The sequence below is a fragment of the Lathamus discolor genome, chromosome 4, assembly GCF_037157495.1.
Source record: "Lathamus discolor isolate bLatDis1 chromosome 4, bLatDis1.hap1, whole genome shotgun sequence".
Classification (NCBI taxonomy): domain Eukaryota; kingdom Metazoa; phylum Chordata; class Aves; order Psittaciformes; family Psittacidae; genus Lathamus; species Lathamus discolor.
Genome location: NC_088887.1, coordinates 116,643,402 through 116,663,655, shown reverse-complemented (window position 1 = coordinate 116,663,655; position 20,254 = coordinate 116,643,402). Strand labels below are relative to the sequence as shown.

The window sequence follows — 20,254 nt, the reverse complement described above, 5'->3', positions numbered from 1 at the left end:
GCGCCTCTCTCCTTCTATTCCCCGCCTTCCCACCTAAGCGATTGGTTGAGCGGCGGCCGCCTCTCTCTCTATTGGTCACTTTATGTGTCACTCAAGTTTGAGCGTATGCACGCCGTCGGCTGCTCCTTCGCCATTGGCTGGCAGGGCTGTCAGTCACATGGGACCGGATTGGCGCGAGAGGTGTCGCCGCCGCACTGTGCCGCGCATTAAAGGGACAGGCACCGGCGTGTTTCTGCAGCCAACATGGCGGCGGCGCCTCAGCAGCGCACGGTGAGGCCCGGCGGTGGCGTGGGGGGGTCCCGCAAGGCGCCGAGGGCTGCCGGGGTCCTCTGGGGCTGCGGCCCCGTGGCCTTGGGCCCCGCTCCGGCCCGCCGGCTGCGGCGGTGAGGGGAAGGGCGGGCGGTGCGGCCGCGGGGCAGTGGCGGTGTGGGGCCGTGGGGCCGTGGCCTGGCTGCCCCGGGGAGCCGTGAGAGCTGCTGCCTCCTTAAAAGGAGAAATGGGGGTGTGTGTATGTATATATATATGTGTATATATGTATATATATAAAGCCCATCATATATGCACGTGTATTTTGTACAAGCGACCAAAAGGCTAAAGCTTCTCTGTTACTTAAATTCTCCCTCGTATTGCCCCCGTGCCAGTGTCTGGAGACTATACTCGTAAGCGAACGGGAATAAAGCGTTGCAATTCGGTTTATTTTCGGAAATAATTTGGGGTCATGACGCCGAAAACGCCTGTTCCGTAGCCAGGTGAGGCTCCACGAGTTGATTGTGTCATTGCAGGTCCGTCGGGCTAGGACAGCAGCCCTTGCTTCCTTCTGGATTGCTGGTAGGGATGTAGCCTCTGGTTGTTTCCACGTGTGAGATAAAAACTACTTTCAGCTGAGGTGTAACTCTGGTGTGTACCTGGGTCCAGAGGGGCGGTGTGGGCACCTGGCAGCTTTGGAGGTGACGTGGGGGCCAGTTCCCTCATTCACGTTTCTCTCAAGGTGCTAAACACGGAGAAGGGGCAGGACCCGTGACTGTGCTGGTGTTATGAAGAGCCAGAGGCTTGGCTGGGTTTGATGCGGTTTGTTTCCTAAATAGCTGTGTCTTCACCATGATTTGGAGGAGTACAGATGGTGACCAGGGTGTGGCATGATGGTCTCGTAAGGTCTTGTGATCTTGGGGTCTCACCAGCTGCATGGCCAGCACCCAGCTTGGTGTTTTCCCTGTGGAAAACTCTCTCCTTCGCAGCATGGTCCCATATTTGCACCTGTACCAGTCAGTGGGGACAGATTAATTTGAGGACTTCTGTATCTTTCCTAACAGGTATTTCTTCTGGCATGCATAGAGAAGTATGCCACAAAGCCGGGTTTGGTCTTAAGAAGATGAATATAGGCTGCTTAATTTAGTTAGTAAATAAAACATTGTGGGGGGGAGGGGCAAAACAAAGCAAAATTGCCCTGCTGAAGACTTATTGTAAGTGATGGGGAAAAGGGGAGAAAAGCAGACTTTACACTTTCCGAACTTTGAAAATGGTTGTCTTCAATGCATCTGATGTGCTGTAGGAGAAACTTGACAAAAAATACTGTATTGTGACAACATTTTTCCCCATTAGGTGCAATGACTAAGTTTACTTCTAAATGTTCGCTTTTAACTAGGGTTGTTACTTAAATTTAGACCACTCCTGACTCAGCCTGTATCAGGGAGGCACAGGCAGCGCTGAAGTTGGCCTCTGGATGATAGGGGTTGTTCTTTCTTCCCCACTCTCCCTGCAGTAGCACAGTACTGTGCCACGAGGGCGGGCTGCTGGGGTTGTGCCTCCAAAATGGCTGTTTGAAAGTTTTAATAACTAAGTACTTTGATATTTATGCTCATTGAACTGAATACCTGGCTATTCTGGGTGTTTTTTCCAGTCCCTACATAATTTTGCCCTGTTTCTGCCCCCTTCTTTAATTTCTCTTAACCAAGTATGACCACTACTGTGTGTCACTTAGGGCATTGCCAAGGATTCTTTTTCCCTGTTGGCGTTCTGTTTCTTTTCTGAGCCCCCATGTAAGAACATGCAGTGGCAGCCACTCTTAATTTAGTCCTTTTTCCCAGTGCCAAAGGTGTCAACTTGGTGCCCTCATGCTTTCTTGCTGCACTTACTGCTCAAGGGGCTTCCTGCACTTTTATGCCTCGTTGGCTCTACAGTTTGTTTATAAATAATTGTTATTTTTACTGTCCATGGATCATTGTATATGGTAGCTAGAAAAACACAATTATTATTTTCCTTCTCCTTACTGAAACATCAAGTCTTCTGAATAGCTTTTCCATGCCTTGCTGTATTTCTTTACTGCATCAGAGAAGGTAACAGTGTCCAGATTGGGTCATTTTTACCACCTGCACAAGTTGTTTGGTTTGAAAAGTGTCCCTCTGCCCCAAGCTGCTGATTACTTCAGTGATACGAGGTGTTGTTTTTTGCCCTCTACTGTGTTTTGGTTTAGTCTTTGGGATCTCTGAGGCCACCATGTGCTACTGGTGTTTTAAACTATTACTGCTCTGTGGTTTTAACGCTTCCTTCTGCATGCTTGAGTAGGCAGGGGATACACAATGGTAGCAGCAATGAATTTTGGAAGGTCATGTCTTCAGACCTGTAAGGATTAAATGTGTTCAGCTCACTACCGTTAACCTCACACTGGTGCACTTAACTCCCTTGGGACTGCTGAGCTCCTTTGGTTGCTATTCTGAGGCTTTAGTGTGGCTTAAGGAAGGAAAGACTATAGGGAGTACCCAGGAAGAGTGATTAGTTAGCAAATATGGCCTAGCTGTTTCAGAACAAATATAGAGAACTCTCTGGTTTTCATATGGTGGTGTTTGGTTTTGCTACGTTTCAGGATTTTCCTGAGCATCACAGCATGGTGCTCCCTATGAGAATTTCCAAGAGCAGAAACAAGCTAAAATAATTCTTCATGATTGGAGAGAAGTCGAGGAGAAGAGCAAGGAATTGGTGTGATGTTTGAGTCTGGGATCTGTGCTGGGAAATTGCTTGAGGCTGTTCTGTAAACTTCATCAGATTTTTCACTGGGGTTATTTAGAAGTCACTATTTGTGAAACAGAATATAAATCTTTTACTTAAAGGGGAAATATACCTGGTAGCAAGTGGGTATTTAGCCTGAAGTGAGGAATGATTGCCTATGAAACAGACAATATTTCAGCATAATTTTTGCAGTATTTATGTCAAGCAGATATCTATAACAGCTATTACAGTATTCAAATAGGTGCCTGTTCACTGCATCCAGGTGAAATTAGAAGTCGTACAACTAGTGGAAAGCCTGTGTTTGTTTTGCTTTGTGGAACTTGATGCTCAGGTAAAAACAAACAACTCTTGTCGCTTGGATTTCCTATGTAGTTATTTTTAACTGACAGACAGGATTTTACAGGTGAAACATAAAAACATTGAGGAAAGCTGTGACGCTGGCAGCCCTGCTTGCATTTCAAACTGATTGCCCTTTTCTGTGTTTCATGGGATACCTTTGATGTGAATCAATGCAGATAGTATATTGGTATTTGAATCAATAGGTACTAGCATTTGGGTTGCTGAGCCTTATGTTGCTTCTGTTACTCTGTTGCCTGCTGCACAAAGGACTGTGTTTTGCTCAGTTCATTTTTACTTTGGTCTTTTATTCTGTGTTCATCAATTCAACAGTGAATCACAGAATGGTTTGGGTTGCAAAGGACCTTGAGATCATCCAGTTCCAACCCCCTGCCATGGGCAGGGACACCTCACACTAAACCACGTCACCCAAGACTTTGACCAGCCTGGCCTTGAACGCTGCCAGGGATGGACCAATTTACCCCTTATTTGAGCAGCCTGTTCCAGTGCCTCACCACCCTATCAGTAAAGAACTTCTTCCTTATATCCAACCTGTACTTCCCCTGTTTAAGTTTCAACCTTGTCCTATCACTGCAGTCCCTGATGAAGAGTCCCTCTCCAGCATCCTTGTAACACTGATGATATTTTTGCAGGGCTGAGGTTTAGGTCTTCATGTTAACACATCACAGGCTTTCCTTTGGTTTTAAATCCACATATTCTAATTAGAGCAATATGGCTGCTGAGCGTGAACCACTGTGTTCAAAAGCCTGTTAAATATTGTTATTAATATATTCTTAATTAGGGATTAGTGTTTTAATTGGCTTTCTGTGGTAGCAAAAGTTCTTGTGCAAATGCAGTTATTCCAAGAAAAGCAAAAATATGTTGTGTAGGAAAATGTTATAAACACAAACCAAAAGCGTTTGTAGAACTGTGCTTAGAAACAGTGATTGACCTATTCAGAGTATTCAGTGTTCTAGTTTTCTTGCCCACAGTAACAGGAAATCAGCTTTGTGTAGGCTTTAACTAACTTAGAAGTTTCCTTAATTCTTCCCTCTGTATTAGTTTTCTCCCTCATAATGCATTTGGGGCTGTTTAATTTCCTATGAGATATTTACACGAGTATTTATGTATTTTAACTTAGGTCACAATATTCTCCCAACAATTTGTATTTGTAAAAGCTTAAGGAAACCCCACTAAAATCACCAAGTGCTCAGTTGACTTACTGAAGTAAAGGTATTGTGGAAAGCTGTAGGAGCATTGCGTCTGCCTCCAGCTCACTTCTCTCTTAGGTTGCCTTTAAATCCTGTTATTAAGATGTTTAGTGGTGGGTACATTGGAGAAATTACTCTGGAGAAATTACTTGCATGATAAAAATAACCATTCATATTTTATTCAATAGATATACACAAATCAGAAAGCTTAGGCCAGGTAGCCAGGTTTGGATTCAACCATAAAGGCAGTATGTGAAGTGCTGTGGTCCTTTTGTTTAAAAGAGCCTTGTTAGAAACAACCATAACATGGTAAATAGTTGGAGATTCGGTGTAGGCACTGGATAATGCGTGGTCTTCATGGCTGTGTTTTTGAGCACAGCCTCAAGCTGATCTAATGGCACATTGCTGCTCAAAGACAGAGGTACCTTCCTGGCTGTGGTCTGCTGCCGCTTTTCTTGCGTTGATACCACTGATCAGGTATAGCATAAAGTCATCCAGATGTGTCTGCTGGTGAGCCTTGGCCTATGCATGGAAGGATAGGAAAGGTGAACTGAAGGCAGTGGAGAAGAGGGGTTGGAGCTATGCAGCTGGGAGGGTGAGGAGAGGAGAGAGCATGTCCTCTGCCCCAGCTACAGGCAGTGAGCTATTAAGCTGGATGGGTGGATGTAGAAATGTGGTGTGGTCCTGGGTGTGCTCTATCTGCTTTGGCCACCTTAGTAAAGTGTCTTGTGTGCAGTAAGTGTAACCTGTAGTTAAGGAGGTAGCTATTTTCCATCTGACTGTGTATTACCATCTCACAATAAGCAAGAGACAGTATAAGTAAGTGGAAATCAGAAAATAGGATGGAAAATACACTTGCTTTCTGATACTATTTTTAGTGGAGGGGAGTTGGATGTAAAAATGACACAGCCTAAGGCTGTAGGGAAGGAAATGCAGCTTTTGAGTTATTAGTCCCCTGCAGCAGTACTTCTACACATCATTCTACTCTTTTGTTGTTGGGACAGAGAAACAAATGTGCTGAGTAACAGCTTTGTTTTCTTTTACAGGATGATCTGCATGAAACTCGTAACTCTGTGTCAGCCACAGATGGGCTCTCTGCAACTTCTTTTATAGAATACCCAAAGCACAAGCCATTTATTAATTCAGATATGCTGCGCTCCCCACGGAAACCAGTAATTCCATATCCTGAAAGCAACAGCAGAGGTAATAGTTCAGCAAAGTTGTTTTCTTAGCTGTTTCCAAATCATGTGGTGAAATACTGTGTGCCCATACCAACAGAGTTTGCCGTCTTTTATCCTTTTGTCACTTCCCACTGGTGTGCAGGTCACCTCTTCTGTAGGTCCTTTACACTTCTTATTCGAAGAATACCCAAAGAAAAAGGTCATGGAGCTGGAGAAAAGCGTTCCTCTTCAGTAGAGAGCTCTAAAGTTGTCCAAGTGGTTTGTGAAACTGTTCTGACACGTTTCTTTGTCCCTTCCTCAGCCCTCCTCTCCTTCCATCTTCCCTCTTCCCAGATCACAGCTGAGTTTGAAATAAGGAAACGTTAGCCCCCATAATGGTTTGGAGCAAAGGAAGAGGCTTGGCCCTGTTGAAATGGGAAAGCTGTGATAGACAAAGGGTGTAGCAAGAATATTTTTGATGTCAGTAAAGACTTAAGAGATACAGAAAGGAATTCATTATAGAACTGACAGCTCACAACACCAAAAAAGGAAGTGATTTTATTCCCCCTTGCTCTTCCTTGTTTCTTGTTTCTTCCTTGTTTCTAGGCTACTCCTTTTCCCTTCTTTCCCACTCTGCTTCTGGTATTCATCTCTTCATCTTGCCTGACCTGACCTGAACAAAACCATTCTAGGTTAGTTTTCTGTAGTTTGACTGAACTGGCTTGTCATGCAGTGAGGCATCCTCCAAAGCTGCCTGGGGTAAGGAGAGGGGACAGCATGGGAAGTTGGGAGGATAGAGCAGGACCAATCCTTTGGTGTGAGCTGTTTGGCTCAGGATCATTGCAAATACTGTGCTTTTGGATCTAGAGTTGCATGGAGGCTGAAGGGTGTGAGAAACTTGATATTTTTTCCTTATAAGGAAAAATGTGAGAAAGAGTCGCAGAATGGTTTGGGTTGGAAAGGACCTTAAGATCATCCAGTTCCAATCCCCTGCCATGGGCTGGGAAGTCTCACCCTAAACCATGTCGCCCAAAGCTCTGTCCAGGCTGGCTTTGAACACTGCCAGGGATGGGACATTTACTGCTTTTTGGACAGCCTGTTCCAGTGCCTCACCACCGTCACAGTACAGAACTTCTTCCTAATATCTAACCTGAACTTCTCCTGTTTCAGTTTAAACCCATTACCCCTTGTCTTATTGCTACAGGCCCTGATGAAGAGTCCATCTTCAGCATCCTTGTAGGCTCCCTCCATGTATTGGAAGGCTGCTATGAGGTGCCCTCTAATAAAAAATCATATTGAAAAATACTGATATTCAGTATACTAATTTCTGCTTATTTTAGTTTTTTGTGTTGTATGTGTGTGTGTCAGCATGCATTACTTGGTTTTAATACTCTAATAAGGATGACTGAATGTTACTTGGCATGCTGTTGGGTTTCACATTTATCCATTGCTTGAATTGCTTCATTGCTGTATTTTGTTAGTTATTATTGTAAAGACAGATTTCAGTTTAGCTCTAAGTATAATAGTAACAAAGCTTTTTAGAGTTTCAGCTGAATCCTGATAACAGGAATGTAGATAAAGAATAGGGTAAAGCTGGTGACTGATTTTGCCAACAGGGCCAAGTTACCTGTATCTTTCCCCTTACCTGACTGCTGTCACCCATTTATTACTAAGCAGGAAGTCTATTGATGTACTTGTCGTGGTTTAAACCCGGCTAGCTCAGTCGGTAGAGCATGGGACTCTTAATCCCAGGGTCGTGGGTTCGTGCCCCACGCTGGGCACCAAAAAGAACTGTCGTGGTTTAAACCGATCCACACAGCTCGTCCACTCACACCCCGCCCCGATCTTCCCCACTCCCGGGGGGATGGGGAGGAGAATCAGGAGAATGTAACTCCCACGGGTTGAGATAAGAACAGCCCAGTAACTAAGGTATAACACAAATCACTGCTGCTGCCACCAATGATAATATTGATAAGAGAAAATAACAAGAGAATACGATACCACCGCCGAACGAGTTCGACCCCCCCCCGAAGAGAGAGAGCCTGCCCTTCCGGGTAACTCCCAGTTACCTCCCTGGGCATGACGTGCTGTGGTATGGAATACCTCTTTGGCTAGCTTGGGTCAGGTGTCCTGTCTCTGCTTCCTCCCGGCCTCCCCTCATCCCCAGCAGAGCATGAGACTCACAAAGTCCTTGGCCAGGATAAACATTACTTAGCAACAATTAAAAACAATCGGTGTTATCAGCTCTCTGCCCAGGCTGGAAGTCAAAACACAGAGCTTACACCACTACTAAGAAGGAGCAAAACGGCTCCTGGTAAACCCAGGACAGTTCTCTAAGGTACTATTCTGCATTTCAAGATTTGATGAGGTCTTACTCTGGAAAACTCATTCTGATAATTATTTTTCCTTTATTTTTTCAATCTGATGCTCAAACAAACACACACTCACAACTTTTCTCATGTGTTCTGTAATAAAGGTGATATCATTTCCCAAGTGCGTTTAAGCACAAAGGAGTGAGCTAATGTGACCTTGCAGTTTAGTCTGCTATATGAGCTGTCCGTACAGATGTTCCTGTGATTCACTTTGTCAAAGCTGTGTAGGGGAAAGGGCTGATGGTTATGGTTCCTTTGCAGAATTAAACAATACAGCTAAGAGACGTAATACATCAGTTTACCAGCAGATGGTCTAATTGCAGGGTGATGGCAGCTTTATTACAACTGCTTTTCTTTTTGTGGTGATGAATACATGAAGGTTTTGTTGGGTAATTGATAAAGCAGGGAATGGAGCAGAAAGAGAAGTTGTTCAGCACAAAGGAGATGCATGTCTTGAGGAGGGGAACCCAAGTGCAGAAACAGAGTCAAAAAATAGCTGCCACTTAGGCTGTAAAGATGTTTATTCTCTTTCTGATAGCTGACCTTTAGTCTGCCCTGTGCTTAGTCATGGGATCGTTGTGTTTGTGTATTTGTTGTGCTAGTTTCCATTTGCAGAGGTATGAGAATATAGAAAACTGCCACTTTTTTGGCTGTTTAGTTGTGAGCTTTCATTTCCTTTGTATAAAGTCAGAAGCTGCACTGAATCTACAGAATATTTACATGCCTTGTTCTGGGAAATGGGTAAGTCCCAAATGTGACAGATGAAGGTGAGCACCAAGGACGTCTATTAGTTTGAGACTAGTTTTTAAATCAGTCCTGGTTTAAAGGGAAGCAATTCCTGGAAGGAGGCTTGGATGATAGTAAGGAACGATCTGGCTTTCTTACGTAACATGCTTTTATGAAAGGGTTCCAAGTTCAGCGTTCTCTTGAAGAAGTGATTTAATGGCCTCTAACAGAAGGTGCTTGTTCAATTACAGCAATATTTTCTGCCCTGAAGAATCTCCAGGAAAAAATCCATCGGCTGGAGTTGGAACGGCTTCAGGCGGAGGAGAACGTAAAACACCTCAGCAGGGAAACAGCAGACTACAAAAAAGTCCTGAGTGAACAGATGCAACACAAAGAGCACGACAGGACTGAAGTGACAAAGAGAAATCAAGGTTGTTTGCAAACTTTACATAGATGTGGGTGAAACTTGATGTTTGTCAATGCAGAAAAAATATTTTAACTTACTTTGTTCAGCATCTTTTATTTGGCAGTGACACATGGAGTTATGAAGAAATAAGCAGACTTTGTTTTAGGGATTTGCATGAATACAGCAGTTCATTAGGCTTCATCTGTGAGTTTCTTTAGGTTGTGCGTTTGTTTGTTTTGGAATTGTTTGGAAAATAGAGGAAAAAAAATCCCAGGAACAGGCAGTGCATGATTCACTTTTCTGCCTTCTGTTACTTCAGAACTGGCTTCTCAGCTGGCAGCTGCTGAGTCTCGGTGCAGCCTTCTAGAGAAACAGCTAGTCTACATGAGGAAGATGATCCAGCACGCAGAAAATGAGAAGTCGCATCTCTTGGAGAAGCAGGTGTGTTTTCAAGGTAGCTCAAGGTTAAGTTATAAAAAAACATGAAGTAATGTCATGATTTTTCATAGTTACTGTGATTTTAATATCAGTGGTGATGAATACATGAAGGTTTTGTTGGGTAATTGATAAAGCAGGGAATGGAACAGAAAGAGGAGAAGTTGTTCAGCACAAAGGAGATGCATGTCTTGAGGAGGGGAACACAAGTGCAGAAACAGAGTCAAAAAAGAGCTGCCACTTAGGCTATAAAAATGTTTATTCTCTTTCTGATAGCTAACCTTTAGTCTGCCCTGTGCTTAGTCATGGGATCGTTGTGTTTGTGTATTTGTTGTGCTAGTTTCCATTTGTAGAGGAGTGAGAATATAGAAAACTGCCACTTTTTTGGCTATTTAGTTGTCTCTTTCAGCTGGCCTTTATATACTTAGGTGTGGATAATCTCCCTACTTTAAATTTTCCAGTCTTATCATGGCCCTTTTATTTTCCATGCATCTGTCTCTAAGGCAGAATCCAGCTCTGATACTAGGAAGAACTGTTTGGTTCTCCATGATTGGCTAACTGCAGTAGCTAATCCTCATCTCTCAGTGTTAAACACGTGTGCCACTGGGGAAAAAAGCTCCCTGTTGTGTTTACATTCATCAGACCTATGGGAGTTTTCTTTACTTGTACCACTTTTATTAAACTGGGGCTGAAATCTTGATTCTGTAGAAATTTTGCTATTATTTCTATTTCCCACCACCAGTGACTATGGGAGTTGGCCTATACCTAAAATGAGCTTGAATTTTGTTTTATAGGAGCATGGATCATCTGTTCAGTGGCCTCTATGGCTGTCCTATTTTAGTATTAAATATTCACTGAAAGGGAAAAAACATAAGCAAGCTATCTCTAATGGCTGAGCAATGAGGGGGGTTATCACATTGGTTTCAAAGGGAGGAAAGGCTCTGCAGAGTTCTCTCATCTGAATCTAGTTGAATGTCAGCTTCCCAACATGGGTGGACCAGTGATACAGTTTGCTCCCTGATCATAGCACCATTGAAACTGCACAGAGGAAGCAGCAGTTCCTACAGACTGTTTATGGGCTTCCTTTGTGCTGCAGACACAAGGCTTACTGCAGATGGTTTTGGTTTATTGTGCTTATAATTGTTTTCCTTTTCTTCCTTCAAGGGTTCACTGGAGAGAGATCGGCTTCTTGATCAATCACATGTTCAGTCTAAATTGGAAAAGCTGGATATGCTGGAAAAAGAGTACAGCAGGCTTACTAAGATGCAGTCCATAGCAGAGGTCTGTGATTTGTATTGGATACTACATCAGATTTAGCTTGCTTGTTGTAGCCAGCACTTCATAGCTATATGTCAGTTGCTCTCATATTCTCATTCCTCTCTCTGGCTACTGATGCTCTTGCACAGGAACTTTTTCGCCTTCTTAACTATGGTATCCTAGAGGTGCTACCACCACCACGGATGGGCTCAGCCTTGGCCAGCAGCGGATAAGTCTTGAAGCCAGCTGCACTGGCTCTGCAGGACATGGGGAAAGCTACTGGCAGCTTCTCACAGAAACCGATCCTGTGGCCTTCCTACCTCCACCACCTCCAACCTTGCCACGCAAACCCAGTACATCTTTCTATGTACCATCTGTGGTGTTGGCTTCTGAAGTCTGGCCCACACAACTCTTTCTGCTGCTGTAGAGAGACTGCAAGACTCACAGGCCTGGGAACTACAAAAGGCTTAACCAGGGAGAAGCTTCTACGTACAAGTTTCTTCCCTGCCTCCCAAAAGGAGCAGATAGTACATGATTAGATAGTGGTGTATCAAAACTGTAGGCTTGCTGCCCTGCGCGCAAGTCAGATGCTGAAGTAGATGATGTTTTCCCCGATGTTTGACAGTGAATCTTTAGCTAGTTGGTTTGCTGCAGGGCATTTAGATGCGACAACTATTTCCTGCAAGTTGCTGACCCAAGGCAGCTGTAACAAGCTCTTGACACCCCATTGTGGTGAGCTGCAGTTGTGGAGTACAAGTGCCTGCATTGTTTAGTTGGGCTAAACTCTTCCAGAAATGAGTGTCTCTGGGGTTTTGTTCACTGGAAGTAGCAGTGGGTTCCTCCAGGGTCAATGTTGAAATAACTGGTTCAGAAACCAGAATTCCTTTCTGAAGGGCTTTTGCCAAGTGTTTTCACTGGTAGCATCTGGGGTTTAGTGGGTCTGGGTGGTTTGTCATGTTGTGCCTGGCTGGTGAAAATCATTTCAGCCTAACAACTTTTTTTCTGGATCAAACTAGATGTCTTTGATTCTTTTATAACTTTAGGAATTGGTGGCTGTTACAGTTAAAACTGTTTTAGTGGAATTTGGTATTAAATTCATGCAATTTTGAAGCAATTCTAGGAACTGAGATATGGGTTTAGCTGCTACTAAAAGTCATTTTCTTTGATCATTATGCTGTCTTGAGCACGCTCTGATTGACAGGTTTGTGCTTGCAGGCTATATTCCTATATGAGCATCCATGTGCTTAGTGTTACGTTGTAATCCCAAAAGAGTGACTGTACTCTCTACTCGGAACAGTTGCATCTGTTGCCTCTTTGATCTCTGCTGTAATGGTGGCAAGACCACAGGAACATTTCCAAATTGAATTTGAAGGGAGAAATAGATAAGAGAGACTATTTCTATACAAGGTGTGCTGAAATGGATGGGAAGTGGTGAGGTGGCTGCGCATGAGCAAGCAAGGATTTAACTGCCTCTGATTTCAGACACATTGCCAGAGCACAGGTTGTATGTGGGTCTTATTGAGAGTATTTAATCTCTGCAGAGCCACTCCCGGGTCCTATAGGTATTACCTTCAGCAATTTGCCTGTGACAAGGAAGTGAAAAGGAAGCATGTGAAGTATCGATTGGAGCACTTGCCTCAAAAGCAGTTTCTAGTGTATATTGCAGCTGTAGTTCTGCAGTGCAGCCTCTGGATAGCTGAGTGAGAAGATCTGAACATGTCTATGTCTGAAGCTGGAATAAGTGAACAGGGTTATTCCCTAAAAGCACATTCTGGGCTCTGCTCTCGTATGTGGCCAGAAAGCCAGAATTTGAATGTATGTGTAGATGACACTTCTTGAACTGTAGTTGGTAGTAATAGATCTCAATGCCAAAACCCCTCACTATTCTGTGAACAGCAGAAGTGATGAACCCTCACATCGTGCTGTGGCTGTATACACCTACATTGTGCTATCTTCATAGAATCACAGAATGGTTTGTGTTGGAAGGGACCTTTAAAGCTCATCCAGTTCCAGGCCCTTGCCATGGGCAGGGACACCTTCCACTAGACCAGGTCGCTCCAAGCCCTGTTCAACCTGGCCTTGAACACTGCCAGGGATGGGGCAGCCACAGCTTTGGGCACCCTGTGCCAGGGCCTCACCACCCTCACAGGGAAGAATTTCCTCATAATACCTAATTTAAATCCCCCCCTCTGTCAGCTTAAAACCATTTCCCCTTGTCCTATCCCTACAGACCCTTGTAAAAAGTCCCTTTTGTCAGTCTTCAGTTAAAACAGATTTGTTTCGGTATTAACATCTTACAAATCCTGTCATGCCTAACAAAGATCTTCATTAGATTGACCACATCAAACTCAACCATTCTCCCGTGTACTATAAAGGACAGAAGATGATTTTAAGTTACATGGAATATATCTGATTTGGGGGGGACCATGGGGGAAGTCAAAAGCCTTCCTTCTGTTCAACAGAAAAAGTTGGTTACTTTATATAGTGCCTTTGTCCTCAGTGTTTTATCCAGGGTTTTTGCCTTTTGACACCTCTCTGTAACAGCTGGTTACATGAATCTTGAAGTTACTGCTTAGGTAAAGCAGAATTGAAATATTTAGCAAGCCCAGTGCAGTGAGTTCATTAACAAACAAGTGTGCAACTACAGCTGTTGCTTTGAGTTGTGTGCTCCTCTGCCTTGACTTTGATTAGTGGCTCTGTGAATAATCAGTCTTTGGGGGAGGAGGAGGGGGGGGAAGCTGTTTCATGTCCTGGAGCTTTGGATCATTTTTTCATTCCGGTGTATAAAATCAGAAAGTTATTTGATAACTTTCACATTGGGAGCTTAAGTGTATCCTGTTTAAACAAGGTTTTCATCTTGCTGGAGGGTTTACAAAGAAGTATGTGCCTTTCCCTTAGCTCTTTGAAAGAGGCTTTCAGAACAGTTCTTACATCTTTTTACTATAAAAAGATGGAATCACTTCAATTTTACTTAAAGATATCTCAGGGGCATCAGAGAAAGTTTCCTCCTTCTTCTTTATTAGAAGATGGCTAGATGTTCCAAAATTCCTTTCTTCTAAGAGCGTAAGTTATAGATATCAGCAAAAACACCATTAGTGGTCTAAATAAAGCTTTCCCTCAGCTTATAATGATACCTGATAGACCTTTGTTAGCCCTTTTGTAGTATGAAATCTTCCAGTATAATGTACACAATACAACCTATTTTCTAGGTTTTTTTTTTACAACTGAAGAGAAAGCCAGCCTTGTGTGTATTGCTCTTCCTTGTAGGCTGCAACTTGTGTTCACGTACCAGTTGTGGAAGTAAAAATGGAAAAATCAATGAGGTTTAAGCCTACGCACTTGACCGCTGTATTTATACCGATATAGATGAAACGTCAGCCAGCATTCTGATACTGAAGTCTTCTCTTAGCTTTAAGTTGAACTCATACTTTTGTTCAAGCCCTTAGTACTGTAGGCTTCAGGGGGGAAAATGAATTGTTTCATTAGTAATGCTATTATTTCTGTTCACCTTTGACCAGAAAAAAATGAAAGAGCTGGAACAGAAGCTTCAGGAGGAAGAACATGCAAGGAAGCTTGTTCAGGAAAAAGCAGCTGAGGTAAGCAGCAGGAAGTCTCTTTTGTACTGGTGTGTGCTGTAATTAGCTCTTCCTTTCCAGCAGCTTTTCAGCTAACTTGCTGAAAGGGCCTCCCATAAGCAGAGTGTTGAAAGCCTTGAGTTAGCCTTCTTGGTATGGGGTTTACCTGTTTGTTTGTGTTTTCCCTCCTGTCTGAGGTGCTGAATGTTCTGAAGTCCTTTGAGCCTTTTGGAAACCTTTTTTTAACAGCACCTCTGCACTAAAGCTTGAGATCTTCTGTTGAAAGAAGCTAATTGGAAGAGGAGGAGAAATGCAGAATAATTCATAGTTGAGGATGTATGAGTATCTCTGCTTTAAATAGATCAAGGTCAACCAGTGTGCTCCCTTGTTTGTAGTTGTAACTAGAAATATTGTAGAAGGAGGCAAAAAAAGAAGCAATATACTATTTTTTCCAATAGATGGTTGGTTTGGGGTGTTCTGGTGGTTTGGTTTTTGTGTGATGTTTGGTTTTTTGTTTGTTTGTTGGTTTGGTTTTGCGGGTTTGATTATTTTTTTTTTTTAGGGGGGAAGGTTCTTTGTTTTCTGGGTTTGGGGTTTTTTTAACTGTCAAATTTAGTAGAAGGAATAAGTCCATTAACTGTATGCCACGGGAGTAACTGAGCAGGATTGGGTGGCTTGAGTTTCCTAATACTTTGTCAAGTGTAAAGCAAAGCTGATGTTTCGGCGTTTGCCTACATGGGAGTAATGCAGTAAGATGAACTCTCTAACTTACTAGGATTAGTGATGAGCAGTGCTACCAGAGGAAGCACTCTGTTTTAATTGACCTTGAACTGCAAAAGCATCCTAGAAACTTGCAGCCCTCCCTTTCAGAGAGCCTGTGTTTTAGATAATACTGTTTTGCAATTCTCAGCTTATTCTGTCTCTGATTATCTGGTAATGTCATTCCAGTAACTCCCCTTACTCCCTCACTTAAGCTTCAGACAGGCCTGGAAACCAACAGGCGACTGATTCAAGCAGCATCACCATTACTTTCTCCAAAAGCAAGAAAGTCCATGAAGAAAACAAAGCAGCCAGAGAAGGTAACATGGGGTGATAGAAGGGCAATTACTGAGGAGTTACGTGAGGGGGTATATAGGCTATCAGGATGTAGGTTGCCTTGTTTGTTACAAAGCAAAGGGAAAATGAGTTTGCTGTGGTGTCATCTGTAAAACATTTCTCCTTTCTTTGCAGAAGTGCTCTCTTGCAAGCCACCTCACTGCACAGCCCCACTACAGACTGCGTCTGGGTGATGTGCCCTTTGTAGCTGGGAAGGTGAGTGGCACTAATCCCGAAATGGAATGCGCAGGAGCTGCAGCTCGTTCAGTGGCTTTGGTTTGGAGCACTCCTGACACCCAGTGGTCAGATCGCTTAATGTTCTGTGACTTTTTTCTTCCAGTTTGTCTTCGAAAGGCTTGTTGAATATCCAAAACTTGCTGAACTGGCACTTCCAAAAATGGGTTCTCTCTGCTGCTTGTCAAGCTGTTCTTGTTAGTGCATATTCAGTCAAACAAAAAATGCATTACTGGCTGCAGAAGAAGTCAGTTTTTAAATGTTCTCAGTTTTATCAAGTAGGTTGTTGACAGTGCTGTGTAAAAAAAAAAAAAGTCTCTTTTACTTTTTCTTCCAGTCTACCAGTCCCAGTCATTCAGTTGGTGCCAATGTGCAGCATGTCCTACACCTGATGAAACAGCACACGAAAGCTTTGTGTAACAGTCGGGTGGTAAATGATGCTCCACTAGCAAAACCCATCGGTACTGGTCATCCTGCCAGCAAAAGCAGAAAGTCGTCTCTGCCAAAGGACTCCTCTTCATCCCAGGAAGAGCTCTCAGAAGTGTTGCTGACTTTACAAGACGAATTTGGACAGATGAGTTTGTGAGTTGGGCATATTCTCAATTGCAGATGGTGAATGTAGATGCTGTGTATTTTGCCTGTTGCTTTAAAGTTGGAATGTTTTGCCTGAGAAAGGTGTTAGTTTTAGGAAGTCTGTGGCATATCATCCCTTTGTTCTACTGGCTGTGGAGCCTGTTGTTTCTCCTTGCACTTAAAGAGAGGTCTGAACTCCGTACTTGTGTTTACATGTAGCAGTACTGAATTCATAAGTGGTAGGGGAGAAGTGTGTGTGCCCTTGATGCAATACTTTACTTGTGGTTTTTCTTGTCCTAGTTAACAGAACATGAATTGTTAGCCTACTGCATAGCTGTATCCACTGCAGTTACACAGAAGAGTAACTGAATGAGTGCTGAGATCATGCCCTCAGGCAGTTATTCAGTCATTCTGAATGTGTGATTTGAAGCTTGAAGCTACTTACGTTGCTGAGACTTCCTGCTGCAGAAGCCTGCCACCAGGATGTGCTACTGTAATAATGCTGCTGACCAGCACAACTGTTGTCACTGGTTGGCCATGGCATGTTGAATGTGGCTGTGGCTGCTGATGCTGTAGTGTCCTTAAAGTGTTATTTCTGAACTGGGGATACAAGCAGTAGAAGCCAAGGGGGTCTGATACAAGCTTTGTTCTGTGTGAATGCCATGCTAGTGATCACCAGCAGCTGACAAAACTTGTCCAGGAAGCCCCAACCACTGCAATGAGGGAAGAACTGGAGAGGGAACTTGAGGCATTGGTGGGAAAGATGGAAGCAAAGGCAGACCAAATCAGCAAAGTCCGGAGGCACCGATTACAGGTAAGTTGCTCTTGACAGTGTTGGTGCTTCTGCAGAGCTGCTGTGTTGAGGGGTTTTTTTTATGTTGTATCCTAATCTAGCAGCAGTTGAATAAAGCAGAAATAACTCCTGTAGAGCAGTAGTGCCTAGCTCTGGCTTTGATGTCCCAGAGTTAGTCTGTGTACTTCCATCTTTGCGTCCCAGTATTTCTGCAGAAGTAATCTTTCTGTCTTACTGTGTCACCCTTGTGACCTCTCTTTATCCTGTCCTCGTGTCGTGGTTTAAACCCAACCACAAATGCTCGTTCACTCACATCCCCCCCACACTTCTTGCCCTCCCCCTGCTCTTGAAGTGACAGAGAGGAGAATTGAAAAGAAGGAGCAAAACGGCTACTGGTAAACCCAGGACACCTGGGCAGAGCTTGCCCATCTGTTCCTTTATTGCATTTTACACTCCCCTCATCCCCTGAATGTTTTAACTGTTCTCCTTTGCTTGGAGTAAATGACCTATTTATGCCTTGATTTGCACCTCATAAAACCTGAAGTACTGTTTCATAGAATCATTGAATAGTTTGGGTTGGAAGGGACCTTAAAGCTCATCCAGTTCCAGCCCCCTGCCATGGGCAGGGACACCTTCCACTAGACCAGGTTGCTCAAAGCTCCTTTCAAGATGTTTTGAATAGCGTGGCCTGTTCATTCAAAGCCATAAACCCTGATGATTCCTTATTTTCCCTAATTTTCGTTCATTTTAGTGAATTTCTTCCAAAGAGCTTAACCTCATGTGTTTAATCTGGTTAAGCTCATATGAACCAAGATTCACCCTCACCTGATGTAACTTACACACAAAATATGTACTGGGAGCACTGCTGCTGACATCCAGAATGGGTATGTGAAGTGTTTTCAGTTAGAAGCATTACTCACCTTTGATCTCAGGATCTTCAGAGGAGCTGTTGCGCAGAAACAGATGTGCAGTAGTTCCTGACAGTAATGGGTTTGCATAGACTGAGGCTCCTCACTCACTACTGGTAAAAGGTCTGGGAGTTGGGATTCAAGAAAGTTGCTGCATGCCGTAACCTAGGAGGAGGGAGTGCCACTGCTTGAGGAGAGGAGCCCAAGGAAGCCACCGCTTTGCAGCTTGAGAGCATGAATATGTCTGTAGCTTAAACTGTCCAGTTCCCTGTTCAGGCTTCCGCCAGTTCAGTCGTTGCTGAGTACTGAGTGTCACAAGCTGTGATCTCTGGCGCTGTGTGGATCCCAGCTCTCCACCTCAGCAGCGTTAGGATATTCTTTTAAAGCTACATCTCTGATAGTAACTAGCTATTGAAATCACTTGTATGTATGTAGAAAAACTTGTTCTCTGTTTTGTTTTTAAAATCACTGAATGGCTGCAGTGAGAAGCCAACTTTTTGTTGTATGTAACTTTTTCTGTTATCCATAATAAAGATGTTCCTCCATAATGAACTTGTTTTTAGAGAGAGAACCTAGAGTTCAGAGACGCAGCTGAACACAGAATGCTGTGTAAGGAAAATAAAGTTCTTATGAGTCAGGGTGACTGGAAGCATCCATCTGCTGAGCTGGGTGAGATAAGCAGTGGGATATTGCAGCTGTCTGGAAGAATTGCTCAACATAAACTGAAACAAGGTCACCGCTTAATGTTTTTCTTTGGGATTCTCTTTCAGCTTGAGAGACTTCAGAGGGAATGCAAGTCCAGAAAGACTTCTGCTAAACAAGGAAAAGACAGGTTCCCTGTTAGTGAGGTTAAAGTAACAACTACAGTAACCACAAAAGGCAAGAATGCTGGTCCCATCAAAGTGAAACCTGGAGAGAAGAGTCGGAAGAACCTTCAGTTGCTGAGAGACATGCAGACCATACAGACTTCACTACAGAAAGATGATATCAGCTGGGACTACTGACTGTTCTGCAGGAGAGGTTCTTGAACATTCTCTGTCAAACCTTCTCACATTCTGGATATAAAGCAGCTGCCTTTCTTGCTGTGTGAAAGAGACTACTGTATGCTAAGTGCACTTTTGAAATCCTTAACTCTCCATCCCTGGGTTTGATGTACGTATCATGGTCTAGCTTAAATCACAGTCCATTTTTAAGGTACCAAGCCACTGAATCTCACCGTAGGTCTCCACCAGTTCCCTTCACGCGTTGGTTCCAGCAGTCCCTACACTTTCAGCACACCAATGTTGGGTGGTGTGTCAGAAATGCCAGTGTGACTTCAGGCTATGATCCAGCTGTGCAGTGAGAGGCTTCTCAAGATGCATCTTGTTGGGAAATGGTGCTGTGACCTTGAGCCCTAAGGGCTTTTGCCAACTCTGTTCTGCAGGCACCTCAAACTCAGAGTTACTGAAACTCTGAGTGTGTAAGGGAGAACAGGCACACCCTTCTGAAGGTGTTCTGTGGAGCTCTACCCTAAAAGCTTTCCTAGTTCATGTTCTGCTGTGTTGCATTAGTCAGCATTAACGGCAATGGATGTCTGAGTACTCAGAAGAGGAGCAAAGTAACTATTTTACTTAATGACTGAGTTCAAGTCTGAAGAGAGGAATTTTTCTATATGAAAGCTTCTTTAAAGCTATAGGATAGGGGATAATATCCTTTCTCCTTATTCACAGCTTTGGGTGGTAAAGGAGCAAGATAAACCACAAGTGTTTTAAACTGCAAGTGCCTCAATCATGCCATTCAGTCCTGGCATCTTGCTTTTAACCTGAACTATGTGCTTTGAGCTATCTGCTCTGGTAGTGGTGCAAGTAGTTTTGCACTGACTTGCACAGGTGAGTGAATGTTATTTATTATGTTAATAATTTAAAGAATTTCCTATTAACAGAATGTAACAAGACCCAGGTTACCCATTTATACATTTGACAGATAATAAAGCCAGCTTGCCTGTTGAATGAGGTGTGGGAAAGCTGCACTTCCCTTTACCTTAGTGTTTGCTGCAGCACTGTCCCCCATGCAGTGTGCCCTGTGATGTATGGTCAGGGTGGTGAATATGAGCTGCTGCCAAGCTGCAGGTAAGGTGAGGGTCAGAGCTGTCCATCTTTGCTTGTAGCTGAACAGACTGGAACTGTGTGGG

General features: G+C 43.6%; 1 protein-coding gene and 1 non-coding gene across 6 annotated transcripts; both read left to right on the top strand.

Moving 5' to 3' along the window:
- Positions 1-171: 171 nt before the first annotated feature.
- CEP57 (centrosomal protein 57) lies at positions 172-19,176 on the top strand. 5 transcript variants are annotated; one of them, XR_010612481.1, is made up of 12 exons: positions 3,649-3,864; positions 5,597-5,753; positions 9,060-9,239; positions 9,534-9,655; positions 10,814-10,930; positions 14,425-14,502; positions 15,456-15,560; positions 15,712-15,792; positions 16,148-16,392; positions 17,053-17,197; positions 17,990-18,060; positions 18,855-18,943. XR_010612481.1 is itself a non-coding variant. In XM_065678728.1 (11 exons), exons 1-11 carry the CDS (start codon positions 244-246, stop codon positions 19,086-19,088), a joined length of 1,491 nt encoding a protein of 496 aa, XP_065534800.1. In that variant the 5' UTR covers positions 172-243; the 3' UTR covers positions 19,089-19,176. The 5 variants fall into 5 exon arrangements, 3 of the variants coding, with proteins under 3 accessions (XP_065534800.1, XP_065534801.1, XP_065534799.1); XR_010612482.1 differs by having other exon boundaries at positions 3,651-3,864; positions 17,928-18,060; positions 18,855-18,880; XM_065678728.1 differs by lacking the exons at positions 3,649-3,864; positions 17,990-18,060 and adding an exon at positions 172-270 and having other exon boundaries at positions 18,855-19,176.
- On the top strand, positions 7,419-7,491 carry TRNAK-CUU (transfer RNA lysine (anticodon CUU)). The gene has a single exon. It is a non-coding gene; the product is annotated as a tRNA-Lys (tRNA).
- Positions 19,177-20,254: the final 1,078 nt, after the last annotated feature.